Source organism: Nuphar pumila, chromosome 2, assembly GCF_984573655.1.
Source record: "Nuphar pumila chromosome 2, dmNupPumi1.hap1.1, whole genome shotgun sequence".
Taxonomy (NCBI): domain Eukaryota; kingdom Viridiplantae; phylum Streptophyta; class Magnoliopsida; order Nymphaeales; family Nymphaeaceae; genus Nuphar; species Nuphar pumila.
In genome coordinates this window covers 23,598,440-23,625,949 of record NC_143250.1, presented here as the reverse complement: position 1 = coordinate 23,625,949, position 27,510 = coordinate 23,598,440, and the positions used below count along the sequence as shown (strand labels likewise).

Genomic DNA, 27,510 nt, shown 5'->3' with positions numbered 1-27,510 from the left:
ATATATATATATAGTCCAAAAGTTGGACATAAATGACCCTAGGTGCGTTGACTGCACCCAGGGTCAGGTTGACCGCATCAGGTGCGGGTGCCGGTGCGACACCTAGTTGGAGAATCCCTGTGACATATAGGGCAAAAAAACATTTCTTGGCAATTTTTTTAAGTCCGAGAATTGGACCAAAATGACCCTGGGTGCGTTGACCGCACCCGCACCTGCGTCGAGTCGCGTCAATGCGGGTGTGGCACCCTGCTAGCCGAATCCCTGTGACATAGACTAGCATATATCATGCACTAATTTCTGTATCCCCAATTCTTGCTGATGCTTACAGCATTTGTAGGACGAACTTGCAACGATACTGATTGGACTAAAAAAAATCCATCTATAAAGATGGAGATAACCAGATAAATAGACTACAACATGAAAAGGGAGAAGTTGAACTTGACTATTTATTAAGAAAGGAAAGTTCAATATACAAAATTGGGACCTTTAAGTTCTATATATATATACCACCATCAAGAAAGGCCTCACCATAACATGGATTCTTACAAATAAAGTAAACATGATCTAGTTTGTGGCATCAAATGCAGTGTCTAGACCGATGGTGTTGCATCATCTTGACAGAGGGTCCCCAGTCTAAATCCCACACGGAATTATTGTTTCGTGTAATAACATATATTGTATTGGTATTATTGTGTATGCATGGATCAAATTAGAGATATTGTATGCACTTGTCTATTGTCAAACAGTTGAGAGAGAGAGAGAGAGAGAGAGAGAGAGAGTCAATAGCATGAAGCTACTGAGAATGCTGCAAAGTAGTCACCATTGACTGCGATACAGAACTTCAGAAAGAATATCCGGAATTATCTGGCTTTGATCTCGAGGATGAAAGTGCAAAGGTAGATGTGAACCCAAGACTTTTTAGAGAAATTTTTGTAGCATACCACTAGAATACCACTATTGCCAGGAAACTCATCACTTTAACTTGCATCCTCTCAAGAGAACTTATAGCTCATTCCGATGCCAATCAAGAAATTATGGGGCTGACAAGACCTACCCATTCTTCACTAAAGGAACAGTTTTTGGTAGAAAATTTCCAAGACAATGCAAAGACAATTCATGTTTGGCTCCCTTCAAGACCTAATAATCCTATGACATGCCTTAATCAAATTTCTGAATGGGAATTGACAATGAGCTATATCTAAGAACAATTCTCCATGGAAATAATCAGGATTTACTCTACGAAAGCAAAGGGAAAAAAAAGAAAAGAAAAGCTGATCAGAATAGGGGAATGCACTTATAATTTCTACTATTAAAGGGCTCCATGGGATCTGCAAGAACCTTTTTACCTTTTTGTTCTACTGCAAAAAAAATATTATCTTCTAATATGTGTTCTGGAAACATTTGCCAATTATGTATCCCACTTCTCAAACTCTTAAAGAGCCAAAGGGTTCACATCATTTATGGTTTTTGATCTTTTCAATTTTAATTCTTCAATAAGCATAAGATATCAAATAACGTGCTCCAAATAGGGAGGGTAATTATGTTTGAAAGGTTGGTGAACCAGCAATCACATCATGCAGTAAAAATTGAGTTTCTCCTCATGTAAGCAAAATAGTGAATGCTCATTGAGTTTAGCAATCTAATAACTCATCCAATGCACAATTTTGTAATGAAATATGCGGAAAAGCAAAGAGTGCATTAAGCACTTACAACATCCACTAAGGAACAAACAAAAGGGCTAACACCCAAACCCACAAGAGACAACACAACATAAAAATATAAAAGTCTCTTATTGAAAAGAGAGAGAGAGCTCTCATTAGTGAAAAATACAAGAGGGGTTCACCCCTATTTATACACAAGAGAAGGAGAGGGGGGATGGCCAAGAGGCCTTAAAAGGAGAGCCACCTAGGGGCTCCCCATGTAGTCGTTGGGAGCCCCCAACAGTCACATTTGGGGCCCCTTTTGTGTGAGCAAAAAACATAAAAATTAAAAATATAATTTACAAAAAATAAGCAGGAAAATAAAAGAAGAAAAACAAGTACCCCTATCGGGTATTACATATATATATATAAATATATATATATATATATATGAATTACATGTATTTTAACAAATTTTGCATTTATTCATTTATGATCATTGCATAGACGGTTCTACCTTTTATGATACATTACAATGAAGTATCCCATTGTTCATTTGTATTTCATATCAACACCGCCAGTAAATTGTTAAGTGGCAACTTTTTCTTTTCTGAGCATGAGAATAAACTTTTCACTCAGAAACAATTATCATAACAAATTGCAGTGCATGTTCTTCACATACTTGAAATTTTTTAAATGATTTGAAACTAAAATAGATTTATTTCATTTATTTCTCCAAAACACTTCTAAGGTAATAATTCTTCCATCAAAAAGAAAAAAGTAACTATCGTACTATTGTCTTGTTTTTCTTATTTTCACTCTTTAACTAACAAACTTAAAAATCCATTACCAGCTTACATGATCAATGCAACAAGTTCAGGTCATAAACGGAAATTTAGATGCAAGTTTGGTCCATGCATCTGCTATACAAGACAACGTTCAGAAAAACAAAAACAAAACAGAAGCACTATTTGAAGTACTCTTAAAAAGAATTGCCCAAATGTTTTTTTCAGAACAAATTATGTCCCAACCATTTTTTTTAGATAAGGACTAAGTCAAATGATCCACAAAGCATTATAGCAAACAAAACAGTTAAATGTTTGATCCCAATATTCAAAAAATGGAAAAAGGCTGGAACAAGTGCAAGTGTGATACTAGAAAGCTGAATGAGAAAATTTTCAGGATTCAGGCACAACACTTTCAATTGGCATTTGATTCAAGAATAAATACCATGGCATGACCAATATCTAGATGGGTGTGAGGCATCATGTGCTCAACAGAGGGTGCTGCCATGCCATGATGGTAAATCCCAGTAGGAGACTCAGGTTGCATCTGCATGTGAGCTTCCTTTTGTTGCTCATCTGCCCCAGCATTATCTGAGCTTTGCACAGAGGGTAAGATGAAAACAAAACTTCACATCAGAAATTTAGACTGGAAAGGCAGAAACATAAATTTTCAACTCTTCAGAATGTTCAATTAAGAGCCTACAACTTCTGTTCTTCTACACATGCCTACAAGTGCTATGTGAACCCATATATGGGAATAAATAGATATGCAAGGCCTATTAGCAATTCCTCATAAAGCGACTGACAAATAATTAAATATATTGATTGTTGAAATTGTTAATATCGATCATAGAACCCCCAAACAGAGAACTAGTGAACAACTTTCTAAAGAATTAAATACACAAGAAACATATGGTAACTTGACTCAAACATAAAAGAGCAAGGTGTTTCTTTAATGAAGTATGCAGAAATACAAAAACAAAGTGCACATGCACTGTTACAAACCCAATATGGGTTAATACACAAAGCACTAAGGCACTACACGACTTCAAAGAGTCAAAAAGATCAACACAATATGATAAAAAATATATCCTTTATTGCACATAAAATGCTTAAGAGAAGCATTGAACAAATGGGGACAAGAGGTCCCATATATATAGGCTACACATAAAGTGGGAGCTCCCAACGGTCATAAATGTGACCATTGGGAGCTTCTCTATGATCTCAATGACCATAGAGTCCTTACGTAATATCCTAAAGACTAAAAAAGAAGAAAAATAATAAAACTACAAAATTGTCTCTAATGGACAACAAGTATTACAATGAATGAAAAGACAAAAATACCCCTAGTGGGTATTACTTATTACATAAGAAATAAATAAATAAATAAATAAATATATACATACATATCCTCAAACTTATGGTGAAATTACCAAAAATTTATTAAGGAGAAAAAAAACCTAGGTACAACAAGAGCTTTAGTAAAGAAATTTGCAAGTTGGTACTCCGATGTAACATACGGTAACTCAATAGTGCCTCTCGGATATTCATCGCGTACATAATGACACTTCATCTCAATGTGTTTGGTTCGCTTATGGAAGGTGTGGTTGCTTACAATGTAGGTTGCACTCTTATTATCATAACACATCTTTAAAGGATTTGAGATAATCACTCTCATGTCTTTGAGAAGACTTCTTAGTCACACAAGCTCCATTGTTGTTGTAGCCATTGAAGACAAATACATTCCCAAACAGTGTACTAATTTTTAATCTTTTGTTGCCCTCTAAGAAGGTGGGAACCTAGGATGGCTGTCGTGGGGGACAGGGTGGTCGTGAAATTTTTTCACAAGATCATGATAGGTTGCTTATTGTCCTTGGCCACAGTAGTAAGGGACATTTGCCACAATTGAGACCCGAGAATGGTGTGGTTTTGGGCTTCAGTTAAGCGTTATTGGTATACCAAGCAATAGTCGTCTATGGTATTGTATCATGATGTCATCTCGAGGAACAAGTGCATACCAGGTTAATAAAATACAATTGTGTGTGAAAAAAAATACCCTTGGTGATTGCCTTGTACTTCGGTTTTTGCTTGTGAACAGTACCCACAGTGGGGTCGAGAAAACTTAAATTAATAGCAATTAACATGTTGAGGCATTCAAAAGTAAGCGGCAATAAGAAAGATAAAAGTTACTACATGCATTATGCATTGGTTTATGTATCTTATGTGATGAAAAGCATATTTAAATTGTTTTACGTACTTTAACATTTTCTAAGGTTGATGTTTGTTAGATTTATGTTTTATGCCATATTGTTGGATTATGTAAAATTTTGTACGAGAACCGTGGCTTTCACCCATTGTTTTATATATATAGGTAGTGAAACTCATGCATAACTGAGCAGCATGATTGCGGGACTAGTGCTAGACAGATCTATGGATTATTGAGTGTTCTTTTTCTAAACACGATGGGTTGAATGGAAATTGTGAACTTAAGTTGAAGTTTATTAAATTTTCTTTATTAGTTTTACCTATTTTGTTTCATCAATGGTTTGAAATGAATTGTTGGTTTGATGGTGAAACATAGGTTCTAAATCTGTGATGTGCCACGGAGCCATGGGAGGTATTTTCGTTTTTATATAAAGATTTCCTACTCAGTTTTGTAAATGAATTTTAAAAAAAAATCATAATATTTAGGGTGAGTTTTGGGGTTGTTACAGTTCTCCTTCTTTCTTGGTGAGCAAAAGTTGAGGTTTGGGAATAGTGCCCATAAGGTATCTCCAAAGTCTCTTCCTTTTAAGATTATTCTTCATGACAGAAGTCCACGAAATATAGTTTGTACTAAGGTTGTAAGTAATATACCGTTACCCGTATCGGTCAGGACAATAATAACAACGTATCGTATCGTAAATTTTTAATAAAAAAAATTTAAATCCAAAAAAATCAAAAGCATTTAGCAAAACTTCTAAAAAAATCATATCACATGAAATAATGATGAATTGCACAAAATACAACCATAAAATCACATATGAAGCATTTATGCCTCTATGAGCCGCGTAAGATATCACCAAGCATCAATTAATATAGAATAATATATAATATTGCATGCATATCTCACAAAAACAATGCAAAATATTAAATATCTTACAATTAAGAACATATCACAAGACTCATACTTTCATACATAAACAAAAATAAAATAACCAAATTTATGAACAATTAAGTGTTAAATCAGTGTTTTAAAACTAGCCGAGTCAACTCGTTGACTCGGCTCGGCCCTCCAGCGAGTCAACCCGGCAAGGCAAACTCGGTTTGCCAAAACTCGGGCCTGACTCAGCTTGACTCGGTCTGACTCGGGCGAGTTCTGGGATGTTTGAAATTTGTTTTTTGAGTTTCAAATGGTAATGATATATATACATATATGCAGTCTACTGTTTACTGTCTGTACAATCTAGTTGAAAAATCATAGGTGCAAGTTGTATCTAAGCAATCTGACCTCATATATGTGTTCAACATGGTTTATTTGCTAGGAATCACACCTTTATCATATTTTTTTATGTAAAAATATGTTTTTTTGAGTCATGAAATTTTGGCATATTGTAGGCCATTGATTTGTGAAGCCCTTGAGAAACTTGCTTACATGTTGACAAACTATTTGAAAAAAAAAATTGTGTTCTAATAGATTGTATGTACAATTGACTGTGTAAAAACATACATTGAAAAACTTACTCTATTGGCAAAACCAGGAGATTTTTGTATGCATTTGGTTTTGTCAAATAAAAAATGGTCTATTTTGCAGTTTCAGACCTTGTTTACCTCAAAATTGGGATTGATATGAAAAATCAGATAAACTGTTGAAATGGAGAACCAGGTCTTGAGTAAGGCTAAAAGAGTCTAGTACTTTCTGCAAGCTGATGAAATGGTTTGGGAGTCGGGACTTAAACTAGCAAAATTAATGAATTTTTGCTTGTCGTGACCAACTGTTCTACATCTAATAAACTTTTAATCTTTAAACTCCCAGATTTCTGTGGCACATGACAAATTGACTGTCAAAGTGCTTGTATAGATATCAAATTCAATTATTCAAGCAAACCTCTATAGCTCTTTGCAGTTGTTTTTATATTCTTACAGACATTTGGAGACTATGTTTACTCAAAAACATGGTTTCAGACAAATTATATATTGTTTTTCTTTTAAAATCAAAATTTAACAAAACCCGGTCCGAGTCACCGAGTTGACCCGCCGAGTCACGAGTCAATAAAGAACGAGTCGAGTTCCGAGTCACGGGTTTTAAAACCTTGTGTTAAATATCCAGTTTTAAATAAAACATAATATATCAATAATCATAATCATCTTCATCATCAATATCTTCTCCTCCTTCGACATCCATATCGTCTCCAAGATACGTGGGGTCTTCATCATCTACCTCTTGTGCTCCTTCCATGTTAATCCACTAAAAGTCCTCTTTATTCAAAAGAGTCTTTGCTTCTTCTTCAACCCATGATCCAATTTATCAAAATGTTCCAAATTGATGGGATTAAATTGCACTTTGTGCTTCCTTGATGATAACTTTTTGATTTGCCTCAAAAGATTACATGAGAAAATTAAAATTAGTTGGGTTTCGAATGAAAATGACAAATAAACTTTATAATTTTATATATTTTTGCCTCAGTCATAAGTTGTACGTAGACGAGGTCATTGAGCCTTTTGTGCTTCAATCTATTGTTTTTTTTTATGGATTTGCTAAAAGACACTCCAGTTTTTCTTTCATCCACTTGCACTACATGTTTGGTTAAGAATATGAATAGCAAAAGCTTTCAAATTTGGAACATCACTTCTAAACCTGGCCCACCATATGTTTGAAAAAAAACAAGAAAATAAGAAATCAATAAAGACAATAACAATCATATAAAACATCATAAGTAAATAATTTAAAATTAGAATTAAAATAAACAAAAATAAATTGCCTAGATGCATCGTGGCAATTCAGCAAAAAAATAGTGTTTATTTCAAATAACAAGTCAACGGACCTTATGCGCATTACAGGCGAACTTTTCTTTACACAAAGCATTTGTATCTCTATATAAGCATTGAAACCATATAAATTCAAAACGAGGTTTTTGATAATTAAAGTTTATACAAAAGAAAAAATTCAAAAGAAACCCTTATACAAAATTACAAAACATGCTCAGGAGCGAAACAACAAAAAAAGAGTGAGATCTTGATATCATCATATCATCGCATCATCGCCTGTCGTACCGACCTAATTATCACTTGTACCCCATAAAATAGGTTAGACTTATAAAAATCTAGTAGGTGCATAGATATCAAAATTCAGAACAAGACTAACATATGTGTTGTTTCTTTCATGACATGCAATTCAAAATAAGTAAAATGAGCATGATAATCTTATTTCGATAATTAACTGTCCTGATAGTACGCACAGAAAAAATGTAGAAACAACTAAGACTGCCCGAGGGTTTATTATTCTATGTATTTTGATACCCTAGACAACTAGTTGAGTTAGCTCTTATGAAGACGGACAATGACCGAGAGAGAATTCCCCAAAGGCCACTTGTTCAAGGGGATGCATCCGAACTTCTATAGAAGTCATTGGGATCTAACACCTAGGATAATTTTTGGTAGCCCAATCTCCTAACTCCGATGACTGAGAACACTGAGTCATTGTTACTCGAGGAGCTTAGTTGTTAACAACTTGTCCATCGGAGTTTTTGTACCATCTCATCCTCTCTCTTGAAGGAATCAAAGAGACGAATGAGCATATCAGGTTCTATTTTAACTAACGACCCATTCTACATGCTCTGGTCTTTTTAAACCAAATCAAGCATCTTGCCTGTGAAGACGATCATCACCATTTATGTGATTTTTTTTTAATCATCGTACATTTTCACACTATGAGGTTATTATAAACCTCCCATCAAATCATCGTATTACTAACATATCGTGGTCTGACAGTACCACTACAATGAGAGGGATATAGGTTTCTCGAAAAGAAACCCCAACATTATTTAGAAATTTCAAAGATCCGTGCTTTAGGCCGAGGGAATATCCGAGTCATTTCGGATACCAAAAAGAATGACTGAACGTAAGAAACTACCTAGGGCTATGTAATCGAAGCCTTTTCGTTTTGTAGGTTTGAGGAAAAAACTTAATTGCGAAAACGCAAACGCCAAAAACTTGTTTTGCTTTTCGAGACAGCGAACAATACAAGCTTGAAATCTTGCATGTGAAATTCCTTTAAAAAAATAGAGACGCAGTGAGGATACACAAATCTACGTCTTTAAATACACGTATACGTAATCTAAAGTAGGCAGTAGCACATAAAACTGCATACTTTATAAAGTTATATATATAATACATATATAGTAAAGCATAAGCCTGTACACATTACAGCATGACAACAAAGTAAATCACATAAAACAAGGCCTGATGTGTGAAACCATACATCGAGCTAAATAAATTGCGTAAAAGATGCCCGGTGTATAAAACCATATATTGGGCTAAATAAATTGTGTAAGCGATGCCCGATGTACGAAACCATACATCGAGCTAAATAAATTGCGTAAGAAATGACCGATGTACAAAATCGTACATCGGCTAAATAAATTGTGTAAGCAGGAGCATGTGCACATTACAATGTGACGACAAAGTAAATGGTATAATTTAAATGGACAAGAATACGCAAAATTGCGTCCTTGAGTTAAAAGCATATATATATATATATATAATATAATATAATACATATAAGTTAGAAGTATTCTGTCATTTGTTCTCGTATGCAACTTTCCCCTACCTCAGAGATGGTCGGACTTGCAGACAATTTCAAAAGTAGGTTCTTAAAGATTTGTGCCTTAGTAAACGTGTCTCGTCTGTTGTGCCGAAGTGGTATGCTGCAAATGAGTTTTATTGTACTACGTTAAGTTCTTGGATTTTGGTGAAAGCAACGACGATTGCGTCGCAGCAATCGAACTTGAACCCAGTTCGAACGGACCGAATTGAGCCAGGCTTGGAGGAACCGAGTCAAACTCAGCGCACTCGAGCTAGCTCGAGTGAGTGGGACCAAATGAGGCTAACCCGATATGGCATGACTCGAGACGGTAGTAGCAGTAGCTAGTGCTGCTCAGGTACGACAATGGGACGGGGGGTGGGCTCAGTGGTCAGGCTGAGCCCAGCTTGGTCCCAACCTTGTGAGGACCGAGCCTTTCTTGGTCCTTCAACAAAAGAGGGGGGGGGGGGGGCTGACAGAAGGGGCGACAGGGGAGTGGCCTCAGCCACCCCCTATCGGCTATCCCTACCATAGCAGCAACAACCATAGGTTGGCTGCTGCTGGAATCAAAAAATGAGGAAAAGAAGAGGGGAGGGTGCTCGACACCCTCCCTACTACCGAACCAGAGAAGAGGAAGGAGAGGGTGCTCGACACCCTCTCTCCTAGTTGGATTGTCAACGAGAGAAGAACAGGGGGGTGGGTTGCAGCTTCAGCCGCCCCACCTGGTCGACAGAAGAAGAAAAGCGAAGAGTGGGTGCTCGGCACCCTCCCTCCTGGCGAGCCAGAGCCACCACCGCAGGTGGCTCTCGTCTGCCGACAAAAACACGGAAGAAGAGAGAGGGTGGCACCTAAGTGTGTTAAAAATAAAATTGTATTCAAATACCCGATAAGGGTATTTTTGTCTTTTATCATATAGTACACTCCACTAGAGACTGAAATGTAATTTAACATTCTTTTAAATAAACTGCCCAACAATCATATTTATGACTGTTGGGTACAACAGTCAAAATATGGTTATTGGGAGGCAGTCCAACTAGACGTTGGATTGCCACCCAACAGTCATAATAATGACTGTTGGAAGGCAGTCCAAAGAGTTGGACTGCCTCCCATGTGCTGGAGTGAGGCTCTATAAATAGAGCCTCACTCCCTTGTTATTCCTCAATGCTTTAAGAAGCATTTGAGGGTTTTCTCTAGAGTTTTTTTCCATCTTATAGGCTTGTATGCCTCTTGTGTTGTTTGATATTTTTATCACTTTTGAGATTGTATTTGGTCCATTAGTGACCAACCTTAAGTGAGTTGATTAAAGCCCTTTGTTAGCATTGTGTTTGTTTCACTATTGTTTCATTATATGGTATCAGAGTTAAGCTCTTAAAAAGAGAATCTCGTGAAGGAAGTGTTCTTCAATCATTGATCATTCTCTATCTCCTCCATTCTAAACTCAAGTATTCATTATGAGAGAAAGAGAGTCTGCCACCGTCATCACCTACAAACTCAATGAAAACAACTACTTGATGTGGGCGACGGCTATGGAGAATCATATCAAAGGAAAAAAATTGTGGGGTTTTGTTAGTGGTTCTACTAGTGAACCACAACTCAAATTGACTAGAAGAGAAGGAGATCAAGTCAAAGCCTTGTCCGAAGAAGAAAAAGAAAAAGCCTTGGAAAAATACCAAAATAAATTGAAAGATTGGGAGGCAAGCAATGCACAAATACTCTCATGGCTTATGAATACCATGGAGTTCAAGATCGCCACAAATATCATCAAATTCAAAAAGGCATGTGACGCATGGAGCTTTCTAAGAAGTACCTTTATCTAAAAGAATATGGCTAGACTTTAATATCTCTAAGACAAGGTACGTAATTCAAAACAAGGAGATAAAAGTGTAAAAGATTTTTACGGTATTTTATCTCCTATTTGGGATGAATTAGCCATGTTTGAACCAAAATGGGAAGGTTCAACTATTGATATGAGAAGGACCCAAATCGAAAGAGAAAATCTTTTCTCCTTTCTTTATGGCCTTCGACCGAAATTTGAGCAAGTAAGATCTTCTTTACTTCATAGGACCACTTCTCCTTCTATAAGTGAGGCCCTTGCTCAAATTTGTCAAGAAGAGACAAGACTTGGAATACATAAGTCTAATGATGAGGTCCTTGCTATGGCAAGACCCGACAATTTTGTGAAAACATATAAACCACCTCACTTTGAGAAGAAGTTCAACGGGGAAGGACACAATGGAGGAGGATACAAAGGAAAAATTATTTGTCATCATTGTAAGGAACCCGAACATATAAGACCGGAATGTCCCAAATTTAAAAAGGTGTCCGCCTTAAGTGAAGAACCTCAAGAATCAAGAAAAGGGAGAAACTTCAATGAATTAAATCTTGCTCAAATAGCAGAAGCCGTCTCACAACTTCTCAAGGCTATACCTTCTACATCTGGGGCTGTCATCTCTTCCTCGTCTCCTCCAGGTAAGATCTCTTGGATTCTAGACTCGGGTGCTTCTTTCCACATGACTCATAATGAGTCTCTATTATCCGATTGCACTAAATCAAATTTCTCATGTGTGTCAACTGTCGATGGTACCTCTTTAAAAGTCAAAAGCTTAGGAAACCTTGATGATATTTTAAAAAAAATCTGTTCCAAAAGTGAGTCATTTCCAAACTGGATTTAAATCTTTTTTCGATCTCTCAAATTACTGACTATGGTTGTAAAGTATTCTTCTCATCTAAGGCGTGTTGGGTGCAAGATCTCCAGTAAAGGAAGCTGATTGGGCAAGACCATAGACGAGGAGACCTTTACTACATGGATTTCCTGTGTTTACCAAAATACTCGTTTTGTAATCATGTCAAAGACATTAATATAGATCTTTGGCATAAAAGATTAGGACACCCAAGTATATCCAAATTATCTCTTTTTCCATTTTTGGAAAAATTTTGTAAAGATAAAAAAATTGTATGTGAAGATTGTATACTTGGAAAAATGCAAATGATACCTTTTGGGTCTAGAACCTCTATGACACATAAATTTTTTGAATTAGTGCATTCGGATGTGTGGGGTCCCGCTCCTGTTATGTCAAAAGGTGGTTATTCGTACTATGTTACATTTATAGATGATTTTAGTAGACATACTAGGATTTACTTTCTAAAACTCAAATCCGAAGTTTTTTCATGTTTTAAAAACTTTCATAATCTAGTTAAAAATCAATTTAAAACAAATATTAAAGTCTTCCGCTCCAATTCTGGGGGAGAGTTTCTTTCAAATAAATTTCAATTATATCTAAAAAGTCATGGAATTGTGCAACAAAAATCATGCCCTAGGACACCTCAACAAAATGAGATTTCTGAAAGAAAACATCGTCATATCATTGAAATTACTAGAACTCTACTTTTTTCAAAAGAAGTTCCAAAGCAATTTTGGGCTGAAGTTGCCCTAACCGCAGTTTATCTAATAAATAGAATGCCTTCTCAAACTTTGGAAAACAATTCTCCTATTGAAAAACTCTTTAAAATTTCTCCTGATTTAAAAAGGCTAAGGATATTTGGTTGTAAATGCTTCATGCTTCTTGAAAAATATAGCAAACTCTCTCCTAAAGCCATAAAATATGTCTTTCTTGGTTATGCTGATAATAAAAAAGGATATCGATGTTATGATAAAACAAATGATAAACTCTATGTTTCTAGAAATGTTGCCTTTCTAGAAAATGACAATGGATTTGATTTTGAAGTTCCTAAGGAAGAATCTGAGTATGCTTTTTTATTTGATTTGTTACCCAATAAAGGTATTAGTAATGATATTGAAACCTTAGAGTCTATTAATGACTCAAGTAGTGAACCATCTCAAGAGCTTCTTCAATACTCTAGACGAAATACTGGGGAGCATCCATGTGCCCTTGACAAATATAATCAACTAACAAATACTGAAGAAACAAGTGTTAAAAGGTCAAAACGAACACATAGGCCTCCAAGTAGGTTTGTCTCATACGAATCCTTCTTACCAAACTACAGGGCATGTCTTTTAGCCATTCATTCCTATCATGAACCATCCAATTATAACGAGGCCAAAAATATAAACGAGTGAGTTGAAACCATGAAAATTGAATTAGATGCATTACACAAGGTTCGTACTTGGGCAATTCAACCTCTTCCTATCGGAAAGAAGACAATAGGGTGTAGATGAGTGTTTAAAATTAAAACAAAAAGTGATGGGTCTCTTGAGAGATATAAAGCAAGACTTGTTGCAAAAAGATATTCTCAAGAATATGGTATAGATTATGAAGAGACCTTTTGTAACGACCTCAACTCATACCTTTTGAAAATGCAGAATATTTTTTTTTCAAATCAATGCGGAAACCTTCCCAGAGATTCGGGGTCCTCACAGTTCCAATTTTCATTGGATAGCCCAACACCACAAATAAACTTGCAATCATCATCCATAAGTACCAACACCAATCTTTTATTTATGAATCAGAGTAAATTGCTGCTACAGTGCTTTATACAACTGAGAAAGTAAAAAGAACTGAAAGTAACAATAAAGCCAAAACCAAAGAAAGAGTCACTCTGCCACTGCTGAAACTGTCCAACCCAAGTGTGACCCTCGTCCATCCCTAGTGACCAGTCCAACCTCGTTGCTCACCATTTCCTATGAAAAACCAACAAAGTAGAGGGGTCAGAACCGAAATTCTGAGCACGGCTACTTCTAAGGAAACCAGGTGAGACAAAGAACATGGATAAGATTTCATATATTGATTTGAGTGAGTGCAAATATAACAAATGTGCAGAATCTGACAATTTATACATGTGACAGATTGCATATACTCACCAATAAATAACAGTAAGGCAGTAGCTCATAACAAGAACCAAGTAACCAAACCTTTCAGCATGCTTTTAGGAAATGAATTACATACCATTACCATATCATGAACTAGAGAACATTCCAAATTATGCATGATTTAATGCAGAACAGGAAAATGCATGATACCCTTTTCAATGCATGAATTCCTTTATTATCTTACATTTAAGTTCTCTTTTCCTTTTCATATGCATGCCCTATTTAATGCATACATCTTTAAGTTCCTCTTTTTAATTTCCATCGCCCGTGGATACACCAAACAGGTAGAATCCCCGAGGTCAAGTAGGTTCCCAGGGTAGCTTAACACAATTTGTATTTTATTACTGGGTTCCAACTTAGCCATCGACCGAGTCATCCTCGGAACATTAGACATCAACATCTAATGTCGGGGACACAAGGGACACCCCACGCCCACAAGTGTCACTTTCTTGGTACCAAACAAACTCACAACTGTGACCAACACACCACTCCCGGGTAAAGGGGAAAGAACCTCAATATCGGGTTCAGGGGACCAAATTTACGCACACGGAGTTTTTGTATTCTCACAGTCTCCCCAAGACCGAAACTTTAAGATCTTCATTCTCCAGATGAAAGATCCCAGAATATATGTTACACTATTCTTTATTATGTTTTTATTAAATTTAATTCTTTAAGTTTGCAACACCATATGCAAAAGTACAGTGAAAAAGCTCGCATCCACCTTTGCGAGAATTCTTATGGGACTTCAGCCCGCAAGGACCACCAGAACAGTATAGTAGTGTGTCATACCAACTTATCTGGTGTAAGTGATGCAGTCAAATTATATGTGAAAAGAAAACAAACCCACGGCTCTCCAGGCCGATGACGGTCCATTTAGGCTATCGGTGCATCACATAATAAAACCAAGTAGTGTTTATCCATAACACTATGCCAATAATGTCAAAAGCATGTGCACTAATGCAATTACAACCATATGCATGTCATTTATCAATCATATGCATTTTCACTATATGTGTGTTACCTACATCATATACGGGTATTAACCAATCCATGTCTTCTTTGAGTATGTGAGTGTACATGTACCATTTCACATAATAAATCAAGCATTCATTCCCAAAAAGAATTATCAATAACTGAATCATACTCACATTCATGAGTACCATAAACATAACAATAACAGTTACATAACCTTCTTCTAAATAACATTCCAGCATGTTCTTGACACATATATAGGTGTGTATAGGTTCCAAGATTTCCCTTTATTCATATCGAAACTTAGATCATACACAGTATTTATTAAATCTGGAACACATTTTCATCAAAACTGATTCATATCAGTTAATTGAAATCATAAACTTCCATGGCAAACCAATACACCCTGCATGCTCAAAGTATGTCAATAATACATTAGGTCATTGGGACTACTTGATTCCACAACTACACTTCCGTTTTACGTTTTTCATAATATATATATATATATATATATATATATATATATATATAGCATCTAGGTATGGTAGTTTCCCCAAGTAGCTGGGAGAAATTTTTGATTGGTTGTTGCATGATATTTTTGTCTATATATCCTGCCAAGGTACGAATTCCATCAAGATACACAGATACCTTTGCTGGCTAAGAGGTATGTCTAACTAATCTCATAAGTTGCTTGTCCAGCATTGAGTGTTAATATTGGATAGAATGAGGAAATTCTTCTTGATAGTATAAGCCAATATTTAATTGGGAATAACCAAAAATAGGGTAGGAAAAAGATTGGACACTAATAGTTTATTTAACAAAGAAATGAATGAAAGCTAAAGAACATTCACAAGAAGTAGAGTTGTTTCAATCCTCCAAACTCTTCACAACAGGAAGTCTTCCAAGGAATGGTAAAATAACATACCCCTTTTGATGGTACAATAACCAAATGCAAACCGAAAACATAAATTCAAATTCTAGGAATCCAATATTCAGTCCAAAATACAATGCTCCATTATGGAAATAGCAAGACAAGATTTGCAGTAAATTTCTGAGGCTTAATTACCCAATTAGCAACAGCAACTACAAATCCCAAAAGGTCCTTATGTACTTGGTTTCAAGAATACAAGCACTCAGGTTCAGATACAACATATTTCAAGTGAGTAACAGTATCAAGACTTAAATCCATACGCAAGATCAACTGGTTTCATGACTTTAAATTATCGTTACCATATCATATCCAAGAATAGAACATTGTGGCAGAGAAAATAAAAACACACAAGAAAGACTCCCGTATCTTTCTACGAATCTACTACCAAATAGGGTTATATATAAAAAATCATTCAAAAACCTCCAGATTCAAATTCCCCCTTTTTTTTATCATCCTAGGCATATTCATGGGTTCCCAGCTAGGGAACCCCCAAATCGGGGTATCGATTTAGGGCTACACCCACTGGATTTGAGGGTTTTTCGATTTAGGGCTACACCCTGATTTTTTTTCAAATCGGGTGCCGAGACCACTGGAAGCCCCCTTTTTCACCTTTTGAAAATGAAAGACACAATCGCCGATGGGGGTTTTCTGTGGACACTACCTCAAATCACACACACGAAATCGAACCCCTGTTCGATCCCTCACCCCATTTCCAGGAAGACCCATACCTATTTTCAGTGGTTTCTTTCCGGCGATCGGAGGCTTAAGACGCGAGTACATAGCCCGCTGAAGTCCTCCCTCACTGTTGTCGTGACAGGGATGCTCGTTGTGGCCGGTGATGGCTGCTGGTTGCCGCAGTTTTTCGGCGACCACCTCTTCTCCGATGCACGCCCAATCGATAGAGCGAGAGAGAGAGAGAGAGAGAGAAGAACATGCTGGGAAGGGGGTTTTCCCACTTTTATGGCAAGCCGTTGCTCCCCCTCCTTCCGGAAAATCGGAAGGGTTGGTTACGCCCGGGCGTAACACCCCCCCCCCCCCCCTCTCCCCTTCTATTCTGTTTTCTTGAACCGACCTGCAAGAATCGTGCCCTAGGCACGATTCTTGTTTCGGTTTACCTTTAACACACGCATGAGGGTCCGGGTCCGCAACCCGCGACACCAAATCCAGTTTACAACTGGATCTGGGTCGCCAAGAAATAGCGGATCCACAGTTGGATCCTTGCGGGTCCCACTACGGGTCCGACCCAGTACCTGAATTTTTTTCTTCCCTTTTTATCTTATAAATAATATTAATTATTTATTAAATCTAAAATTATTATTATAAGCATAATTTTAACACCCATTTTATCGATTACTTACGGATCCGGATATCGGGTCCTAGGCCCAAATCAACTAAAATTCATTGATTCTATTTCCCAGGTATTACACCTTTGCCCCAGTAGCTCGTATGACTACAGTTAGAACTCTAATTACTATAGCATCCATTCGAAAATAGCCGATATATCAGTTAGATGTTAAAAATGCATTATTGAATGGAAACTTAAATGAAGAAGTATACATGGATCATCCCCCTGGTCTGTCTATTGAAAAAGGCATGGTCATTCGTCTTCAAAAAGCCCTATACGGGCTTAAACAAGCCCCTAAAGCATGGTATGATCGGTTCAGTGGTACGATATTAAAACTTGGATTTAAATCTTGTTACACTGACACTGCTCTTTTTGTGAGATCTACGGGTACCTCATTGATCATTCTTCTTTTGTATGTTGATGATATGATCATCACAGAGAATGATCAAAAGGAAATTGAAAATATTAAAATTTTGCTTAAAAAATCCTTTGATATGACTGATCTTGGTTTTTTGAGATACTTTTTAGGAATTGAAGTAGCCTACTCACCAAGAGGATACATTTTATCTCAAATCAAGTTTGCAGCTGATATTGTTGAGTGTTCAGGAATCACTGACACAAAATATGTTGATACTCCTGAAGTAATAAATGCGAAAATGTGAGCTGAAGATGGAGTAATATTAGATGATCCAACCCCTTATCGACAACTTATTGGATCGTTGATGTACCTGTCCATTACAAGGCCAGATATTGCGCATGTCGTACATTCTGCAAGTCAATTTCAACATGTGCCTACAAGCGTCCACATGAGTGCAGTATTAAGAATAGTTCCATACATCAATAAAACTATATCTAAAGGACTATTCTTATCCTCTTTCTCATCTTTAAGTCTTATTTCTTACACTGATTCTGACTGGGGAGGAGATCCCAATAACCGTCACTCAACTACTGGCTTTTGTGTGTTTTTAGGTGATTCTCTCATTTCTTGGCGATACAAAAAACAACAGAAAGTATCTTTATCCTCTACGGAAGCTGAGTACAAGGCAATGGCTACCACAACCACTGAAGTTGTATGGATGAGAACACTACTTTCCGATATGAGTGTTGATGTCTCAGAACATTCAAAGCTATGCTGTGATAATAAAAGTGCCAGCAATCACACATTTCACGAGCGAACAAAACACATTAAGATGGATTGTCACTATGTTCGCGAAGAATATTTGAAGGAAACTATTACATTGCCATATGTCCAGTTCGAATTTCAGATTGCAGACTTCTTCACCAAAGCTCTTCCACTGCCTCAATTTTTGTATCTTCTTAGCAAACTTTCGGTGATTTCCTCATAAGTTTAAGGAGGAGTGTTACAAATAAAATTGTATTCAAATACCCAATAAGGGTATTTTTATCTTTTATCATATAGTACAGTCCACTAGGGACTGAAATGTAATTTAACATTCTTTTAAATAAACTGCCCAACGGTCATATTTATGACTGTTGGGCACAACAGTCAAAATATGACTGTTGGGAGGCAGTCCAACTAGACGTTGGACTGCCACCCAACAATCATAATAATGACTGTTGGAAGGCAGTCCAAAGAGCTGGACTGCCTCCCATGTGTTGGAGTGAGGCTCTATAAACTCCCTTGTTATTCCTCAATGCTTTAAGAAGCATTTGAGGGTTTTCTCTAGAGTTTTTTTCCATCTTATAGGCTTGTATGCCTCTTGTGTTGTTTGGTATTTTTATCTCTTTTGAGATTGTATTTGGTCCATTAATGATCAACCTTAAGTGAGTTGATTAAAGCCATTGTGTTTGTTTCACTATTGTTTCATTGTACCTTGTTTCATTATAAAGTGGTGCCACTACCTCTGAAAAAAAGGGGAGCAGTGGGTGGCTTAGGGCAGTGGTGTTAGCAAAGAGGCGACTAAGGTGGGTGTTGAGTGGTGGAGTCGGTTGCCTCAGGCAGTAGGGGAGAGGCGGCACCAGGGTGGTGCCGCTGCTCAGGGAGTCGTCAAGTAGTCCTCACGACAGAGGTGGTGGAGGTTCTCACCACCACCCATGGCTAACCGCAGTGAGGGTGTAGGTCAACACCCTCACAGTAAACGATGAGAGAGGGAGAGACTTAAAGGGAGTCGGGGGGTTGCGCCGGCATGTGAAAGAGGGAGACAAGGGGGGGTCTGACCTGATTTTGGGCGAGGGAGAGAGAGTCGGGTCTCCAGTGTGAGAAAGAGGGAGATAAGTCAAGAGAGAGTCAGGAAGGAGAGAGACAAGAGGCTCGGGTCTGGTGCTCCGAGTTGCATTAAAAAGACCCCCCCCACCCACTTTGGGGGATTTAAATAGGCTAATTGGGGGGGAGGCACCCATATCCGAGTTGGATCCAAACAACAATTTTTTTTTTAAATACAAAGTCTTACATCATCCATGTTACCAACGTCCTCAAGCATGAGGTCTATGTAATGGGCAACACACAGGATCCAAAAGAATTACCCAAAATTTCTTTACCTGCTACCTTATAATTTGTTGTATTATCCATAATGAACTGTATAATGTTTTGAGGTTGAACTTCTTCCACAACCTAGTAAAAAACCCTCAGCAATGTCTTGGGCGTATCAGACAAATCAAATGATTTAAAAAACATGGTTCCTTTGGGGCAATAGACAAAAAATTTATCAAGGTCATCGACATTCTTTTGTCCACCTATCTGCTATAATGTTACACCTAGTTTCTCTCCATGACTACTTCATCTCAATCACAATATGCCTTCACTTCTTTCACATTAGCATCTAAAACTTTTCCTCTCAAAGCATGATATAAAGGCATTTTATATCCAAGCTCGATATTGGTTATGGCATTTGCCATGGCCTGAAAATGAAAGGAATTTGCAGCATTGAAAGAAATGCAAGCATTATAGAACCATCTTTCAACCATGGCATCTGCTTGCTTGGCTAAATGTTAAGGAGTTATCGCAGTACGAATGTCGGGTTGTACCTCAGGGGCAGTCCTAGGAGGAAAAAAATTCCTAATAGAGCCTTTAACTCTACCTCTTGGTCCTCCTGTTGAAGAACACTCTACTCATCTGCTTTCTCTGCTTCCTCTTCTTTTTGTGCCCATCACGTCACTACTATTGGCACCAACCACACCTTTTTCCTTCGTTGTAGAACTTCCTACTTCTGCTCCTACGTTATGGGTAGTAGGATCAGAAGTATGGAGCTCATCTTCGTAATACATATTCTCTCGGGGCTCCACATACACTATTTATGCTTCATTCATCTCTCTTGTACTTTTTCTCTCAAATCATCAAGTAATTGCTGGCATTGTCATTTTATGGCATCTAACAATTTCTTTGACATGCATGCTCTCAGATCATCAAGTATGTCCCAGCTAAATGATGCTTCAACCAAGAGATACCACTCGAATACTATTTTGGCAACAGTTGCATTTGATTTTTAATTGGTTTTCACTCGTTACTTGAGTGCACCATCGGCATGTCGGATCTTTCGATGTCAAATTCCCTAAAAAACACTCAATAACAAGCAAAGAATGGAGACTTTTTTACTTTAACCCACTTCCTTGAGTGGAAAAATTGGTGAAAATGCACCCTTGAGAAAATTGCAAAAGCCCTCTGCCTTGCGCACAAATCGGCCCCCAAATCGATCTCACGGCTCCTAGGGTGTGTGAGTCTCTTCTAACAGCCTCTAAAGAAATGGAGAAGTCGGCCCTCAAGAGGCTTCTAAAATCCAAAACTTAAAAGTCAAATTTTCGGTCCTTTTAAAGTACGATGTATTGTACGATACGATACGACACGATACAAGAATGTATTGTATGATACACCAAATACAGATACAATACACACTCATATCGCAATACGAGTGTGTATCATATCGTAAAATCCAAAAGTAACTCTACGTGAAGAATCTTTGCAAACAATCAAGTTTTCAAATAACTTGATACTTCAAATACTCAGTACACAAAATAAATGCACAGTGTTTATAAGCTTTACACCACAAAAGAAGTGCAATAAATGCAGTGTTTATAAGCTTTACACCAAAGAAAGTGCAATAAATGCACAGTGTTTATAAGCTTAAGGAGACAAATCGTTACTCTAATTAATACATACAATGGGCTCACATAGCCCTTTGACTGTTGTACACTGTACACAGTCAGCCACTACTGTGTACAAAAACATTATATAAAAAAATAAAAATAAGAAATGAAAAAAAAATTACAAAAATAAAAAAATAAAAAGGAGGAATTACAATCATACTAAAAAACATGAATATGCGTAAAATATAGAAATGACTAAAATACCCCTACAGCCAATACAATAAAGAAATATATATTTTATATATACAAGTAGATGAATACATATACATATATGAAATATATATATGTATATGTATCTTCTTTTATATATATAAAATATATATAAAAAATACATTGTCTTATAAATTATAATTTAACACCCCCCCTCATACTTAGGGCAAGATGACCGAAAGTTTGCCAAGAAGGAAATTGAACCGCGGAGCACACAAAGCTTTGGTGAAGAAATTTGCCAACTGATATTCTGAAGTTACATATGGAAGATCTATAACTCCTTTCAAATACGCTTCCCGAACATAGTGACAGTCCATCTCAATGTGTTTAGTCCGCTCATGAAAAGTACGATTTTTGGCAATGTATATCGCATTCTTGTTATCACAGCATAGCTTGGTGGGCCCTTCTATTGAGATCCCCATGTCTTCTAATAGCTGATGAATCCATACAATTTCCATGGTAGTAGTCGTCATGGCACGATATTCAGCTTTTGTTGATGATAGAGACACTTTTTGCTGCTTCTTACATCTCCATGAAATCAGCGAGTCTCCTAAAAACACACAAAAACCAATGGTGGAGTGACAGTTATTTGGATCACCTCCCCAGTCAGAGTCAGTATAAACAATTAATTTTTAAGTCAGAAGAAGAGGATAAGAATACTCCATTGTTTAGTGTGCCTTTTATGTATCTCACAATCCGCAAGATGGCACTCATGTGAACTGATGTTGGTGCATGTTGGAACTGACTTGCAGTATGAACTGCACGAGAGATATCTAGTCTAGTAATACTCAGATACATCAAAGATCCCACAAGCTGTCTATAGGGGGTGGGATCGAAGAGAGGAATACCATCATCAATCTTCATTTTAGCTCCTACTATAGCAAGAGTTTCACAAACCTTATCACTTGTAATACCTGACCGGTCAATAATCTCAAAGGCAAGCTTAGTTTGAGATAAAAATACCCTCTATGAGAGTAAGTTACTTCAATACCCAAAAAATAAGTTAGAAATCCCAAATCAGACATTTCAAACCTATCCTTCAAAATTGATTTTATGCTTTTAACCCCTTTAGAATCACTTCCGGTTATAAGCATATCATCCACATATAAGAGCAGAATGACAATCCCTGTATTGGTTTTTCTAACAAATAAGGCAGTGTCAGTGAAACAGGAAGAAAAACCATTTTCTAACATTACGGAGTTAAATCTATCATACCAAGCCTTAGGAGCTTGTTTTAAACTATAAAGTGTTTTTCGAAGACGAAGCACTTTCCCTTTGGGAGTCTTCATTCCTGGTGGAGCATCCATATATACTTCTTCATTCAGATCACCATTTAAGAAGGCGTTTTTAACATCCATTTGATAGATGTTCCATTTGTTGATTGAGGCAACGGTAATGAGACATCAGACAGTGACCATTCGGGTTAGTCAATCCTGTATTCTTGACTATATCCCTTTGCAACTAATCGAGCCTTATATCTTTCAAGAGATCCATCGCTCTTAGTTTTTACCTTAAATACTCATCTACACCCTATTGCTTTCTTACCCTTAGGAAGATCTTGGAACTCCCAAGTCTTTGCCCTGTTGAGAGCTGAAAGCTCATATTCCATTGCTTTCAGCCATTCATCATTCTTTTTGGCTTCTTCGAAGTTTTTGGGTTCTATATAGGAATGAATGGCGCTAAGGCAGACTCTATGTTTAGGAGTAAGTGAATCATATGAAATAAACCTAGAAGGCATCTTTCTACTTCTCTCAGTTCTTCGTAGGTTTTCATCATTTGTTGAATTGGACCCACTAGGTTCACTGAATTTTTCAATTGCACTCCTAAAACTGTTTTTATCTCTATAGGTATATGTTATAGGATCTCTCAATGCTCCTTCACTTCTATGCTGGGAGATAGGTGGATGGGAAGAGCCATCTTCTTTATCATTGACGTCATTATGAATGAAATCGTCATCACTATCATCATCATGTGCTAACATTTCAAATAAAAAGGAGTAATCCATGTTTTCTTCAAAGGGTTCACTCCTTTCAAAACCATTAACATTTTCCAGAAAATTCGCATTTCTGGAAACATATAGCTTGTCATTCTCAATATCATAACAACAAAACCCTTTTTGGGTTTCAAAATATCCAAGAAAAGCACAGGCAATGGCTTTTGGCGAAAGCTTGTCATTCTTGTCAGTAAGAACGAAACATTTGCAACCAAAAATTGTCAACCGACTATAGTCGGGTTCTTTGGTATACAATTTTTCAAAATGTGAAATATTGTTCAAGTTTTTAGAAGGTAGCCGATTCATCAGATAGACAGATGCTAAAGTCGCTTCAGCCCAAAAACCTTTTGGGATGTTTTGAGAAACAAGTAATGAGTTGTCTCTATTATATGTCTATGCTTCCTATCGGCTAATCCATTTTGTTGAGGGGTTTTGGGACAAGATCGTCGGTGAAGAATACCATGACTTTCAAGATAATTTTGAATTCACTTGAAAGGTATTCTCTACCGGAGTCAGTTCTAAAAATTTTTAGATTCTCATTAAATTGATTTTTAATCATCATATGATAGGTTTTAAAAATTGAGAAAACTTCATATTTGTGTTTAAGAAAATAAATCCAAAAATATCTCGTGTAGTCGTCAACAAAAATGACATAATATGCAAAGTCTCCTTCTGATAGGACGGGTGCCGGTCCCCATACATCCGAATGGATAATTTCAAAAGGTCTTGTTGTAAACATAGATCTTTCACAAAAAGGCAATTTTTTTATTTTCCCAAGAATACAGTCATTACAAGTTAAATCACTTTTACATAGACTTTTAACAAAAGGTAAATGAGAAATTTTTGCAATATTTGGATGTCTAAGTCTCTTGTGCCACACATTAATATCCTTTTGTTGGACAACATTACAAAACAGGTTCTTTGGAATTTGAAGGGAATCGACATAGTATAGATCGCCCTTCCTAGAGTCTTCCCCAATCAATCTCCCGGACCGGGGATCCTGTATCCAACACTTGTTAGATAAGAACTTTATATCACACTCATGATCCGAGAGTTGAGAAACAGAAAGCAAATTTAAGTTTAATTTGGGTGTAAATCTAATTTTTGGAATAAAGAACCCTTGTTTTTCAAAATTTCCTATTCCTTTTACTTCAAGAGATGTTCCATCCGCAGTTGAAACAAAAGATAGAGAGGGATTTTTTGAGTATTCGGAAAAAGAACTAAAACTTGGGGTCATGTGAAAAGAAGCACCCGAATCTAAAAGCCAAGAGGTCTTACCGAGAGGAGAAGAGGTTGACATGGCGGCTCCGGAAATAGCCCCTTTTAAAAGAGGTTGAAGTGCATCCACGATTTGTTGCAATGAAAGAGCTCCATTTGAAGATGATGAGCACTATTCCTTTTGAGGTTGGGATGTAGTAGCCATGGCAAGTAATTTTTTTCACTTTGGGCAAATAGGCTTGATATGCCCCGGTTCCTTACAAAAATGACATAAAAGCTTGCTATAATCCTTCTTCCCTGCTTGACCACTTGAGTTTTGATTCTTGAAGTGAGGAGGCTTGTAGGTTCTTAAGTTGCTCCCCGGTCTTGAGACGGCATTAACTCCTTCATTTTCTTCATTATAGGAAGGTGTAGCTAGAACACTTGGGTTGTTCTTGCTTATACCCATACGAGTCTCTTCCCCACTTAGTTTAGTAATTACATCTTCAAGAGAGGGGGAAGTGAAGGCGGATAAAAGAGAAGATCGAATTTGTTCGAATTCAGGCCTAAGCCCATTCAAAAAATTAAAAAATCTATTTTCTTCCAATTGTTTATAACGAAGCTCTATGGCTTCTCCACTCCACTTGGGTTCGAGCATAGCAAGCTCATCCCAAATAGAAGAGAGTTCGGCAAAATACTCCCTTATAGTCATCTCTCCTTGACGAAGAGTTAGAACTCTCTTTTGGAGGTAATATTTATGAGACAGGTCCCTAGAGGTGTACATCTTATCAAGGTACTCCCACGCTTGAGAAGCCTTCTTAAACTTGATAATATTGGCGTTAATTCTTGTTTCTACGGATGAGAAAATCCATGAGAGGATTTTAAAATTCCTCATCTCCCATTCTTCATGCTTTTTCCTCCAACAAAAAGGGGATCTTCAAGAGAAGCCCAAGTACATCAAATGGGAGAAAGATTGAGTCTTCACTCCTTTAGATCAAACTTTGGAAACAGTTCTGGATTACATGTTAAAAGCATAGGATGATCAAACTCCCTAAAGTCGCAGATCCTCCCGTAATCTTGGGAAAATTCAAAGACTAGTTCTGCAAGTTTCATAGAGCAACAGGGCACGATACAAAGCATTGCTTCGTCCTCAAGCATATGATACAAGACTGCATTGATAGAAGTGAGCTGGTGGAGGACGAGGAAGAAGAGCACCCAGCAGTCCTGACCAGGGTTACCGGAAGCGCCTAGCTAAAAGGGGAAGCGCGAAACGTCGCGCTTCCGAAGCGTGGGGGGAAGTGTCCCCTTTTTTTGGGAAGCGTGCTTCCCTTTAATGGGGGACGTGCTTCCCTTTAATGGGGGACGCGCTTCCCTTTAATGGGAAGCGCGCTTCCCATCACGCTTCCCCCTCGCTTCCCCCACGCTTCCCCTGTTTTTTTCAATTTTTTGTATTTTTTATTTTTATTTTTTTCGCTTCCCCTCACTTCCAAGACGCTTCCTAGGTCGCTTCCGAGACGCTTCCTAGGTCGCTTCAAAGACACTTCCCGAATCGGTCCTAAGTGGTCCCACGCTTCCCCGCTTCCTAAAATTTTGAAAGTGCCTCGCTTCCCGCCCCCGCTTCCCGTATCGCTTCCCGCTCCCGCTTCCTCAACTGGCAACCATGGTCCTGACAGAGCCATTTCCGGACCACTCAAAGAATTGAGGATGCCAAAGTTTTCTGCAGTGTCATTCCTTTTTGGTAGTCGTCTTGTAGGGGCAAGTCAGCCCAGTCTTTTATGAATCATTTCTTTTAAAGTACTTGTAAATATTCAGTTTTGTTATCAAATCTTTGCTTATCAATGAAATGTCAATTTCCTTATATCCAATACTTCTTTCTTTTGCCATACTAGGGCGTTAAATTCCTGCTCTTTTTCAGAATGCGGGACAATCCTGACATCATTCATGAGAGAAATGATATTACCTATGAGGGTCTTTCAAAAATCATAAAATTTTGAAAGTTTCTACAAAATCTTGGTCATGATAACCGAAAAGTTCAAATATTTTTGGTCCAATCTTTTTCAAAATCAACCCTCGTGTTGATCTTCTTTTCTAAAAAATAAATGGTGTCAAATCATTCATCTTCAAAAATCAACCCTCGTGTTGATCTTATTTTCCAAAAAAAATTGGTTTTGAACCATTGCATTCAAAAATCAACCCTTGTGTTGATCGTATTTTCCAAAAATGGGTTTCGAACCATTATCAACCCTCATATTGATCTTATTTTCCAAAATTTGGATTCAAAACATTATATTTAAAGATCAACCCTTGTGTTGGTCTTATCTTCTACAATTGGTTTTAAAACATTATATTCAAAGATCAACCCTTGTGTTGGTCTTATCTTCCAAGATTGGTTTTAAAACATTATATTCAAAGATCAACCCTTGTGTTGGTCTTATCTTCCAAGATTTGGTTTTAAAACATTATATTCAAAGATCAACCCTTGTGTTGGTCTTATCTTCCAAGATTTGGTTTTAAAACATCATATTCAAAAATCAACCATTGTGTTGATCTTATTATCAATTTCGAACTGTTATTTTCAGAAATCAAATCTATTGTTGATCTTCTTTTTCAAAAAGTAGGTTTTCAAGTCATTGCCTTCAAAAAATTGACCCTCATGATGATATCTCATGTTGATTCTCTTTCAAAGATCGGATCTCGTGTTGATCATTCTTCTTGCGGTTGGTCTTC

At 37.2% G+C, this 27,510-nt stretch overlaps 1 protein-coding gene across 2 annotated transcripts in view; it reads right to left on the bottom strand.

The window, feature by feature from the left end:
• Positions 1 to 27,510, bottom strand: part of LOC149845042 (nuclear transcription factor Y subunit A-7-like) — a 51,698-nt gene that overhangs the window by 6,091 nt on the left and 18,097 nt on the right. For both annotated transcript variants that reach the window (XM_089995464.1, XM_089995463.1), the window contains one exon: positions 2,871 to 3,016. In XM_089995464.1, the coding sequence (XP_089851590.1) occupies positions 2,871 to 3,016 (146 nt within the window). The remainder of the gene's footprint in view (positions 1 to 2,870; positions 3,017 to 27,510) is intronic.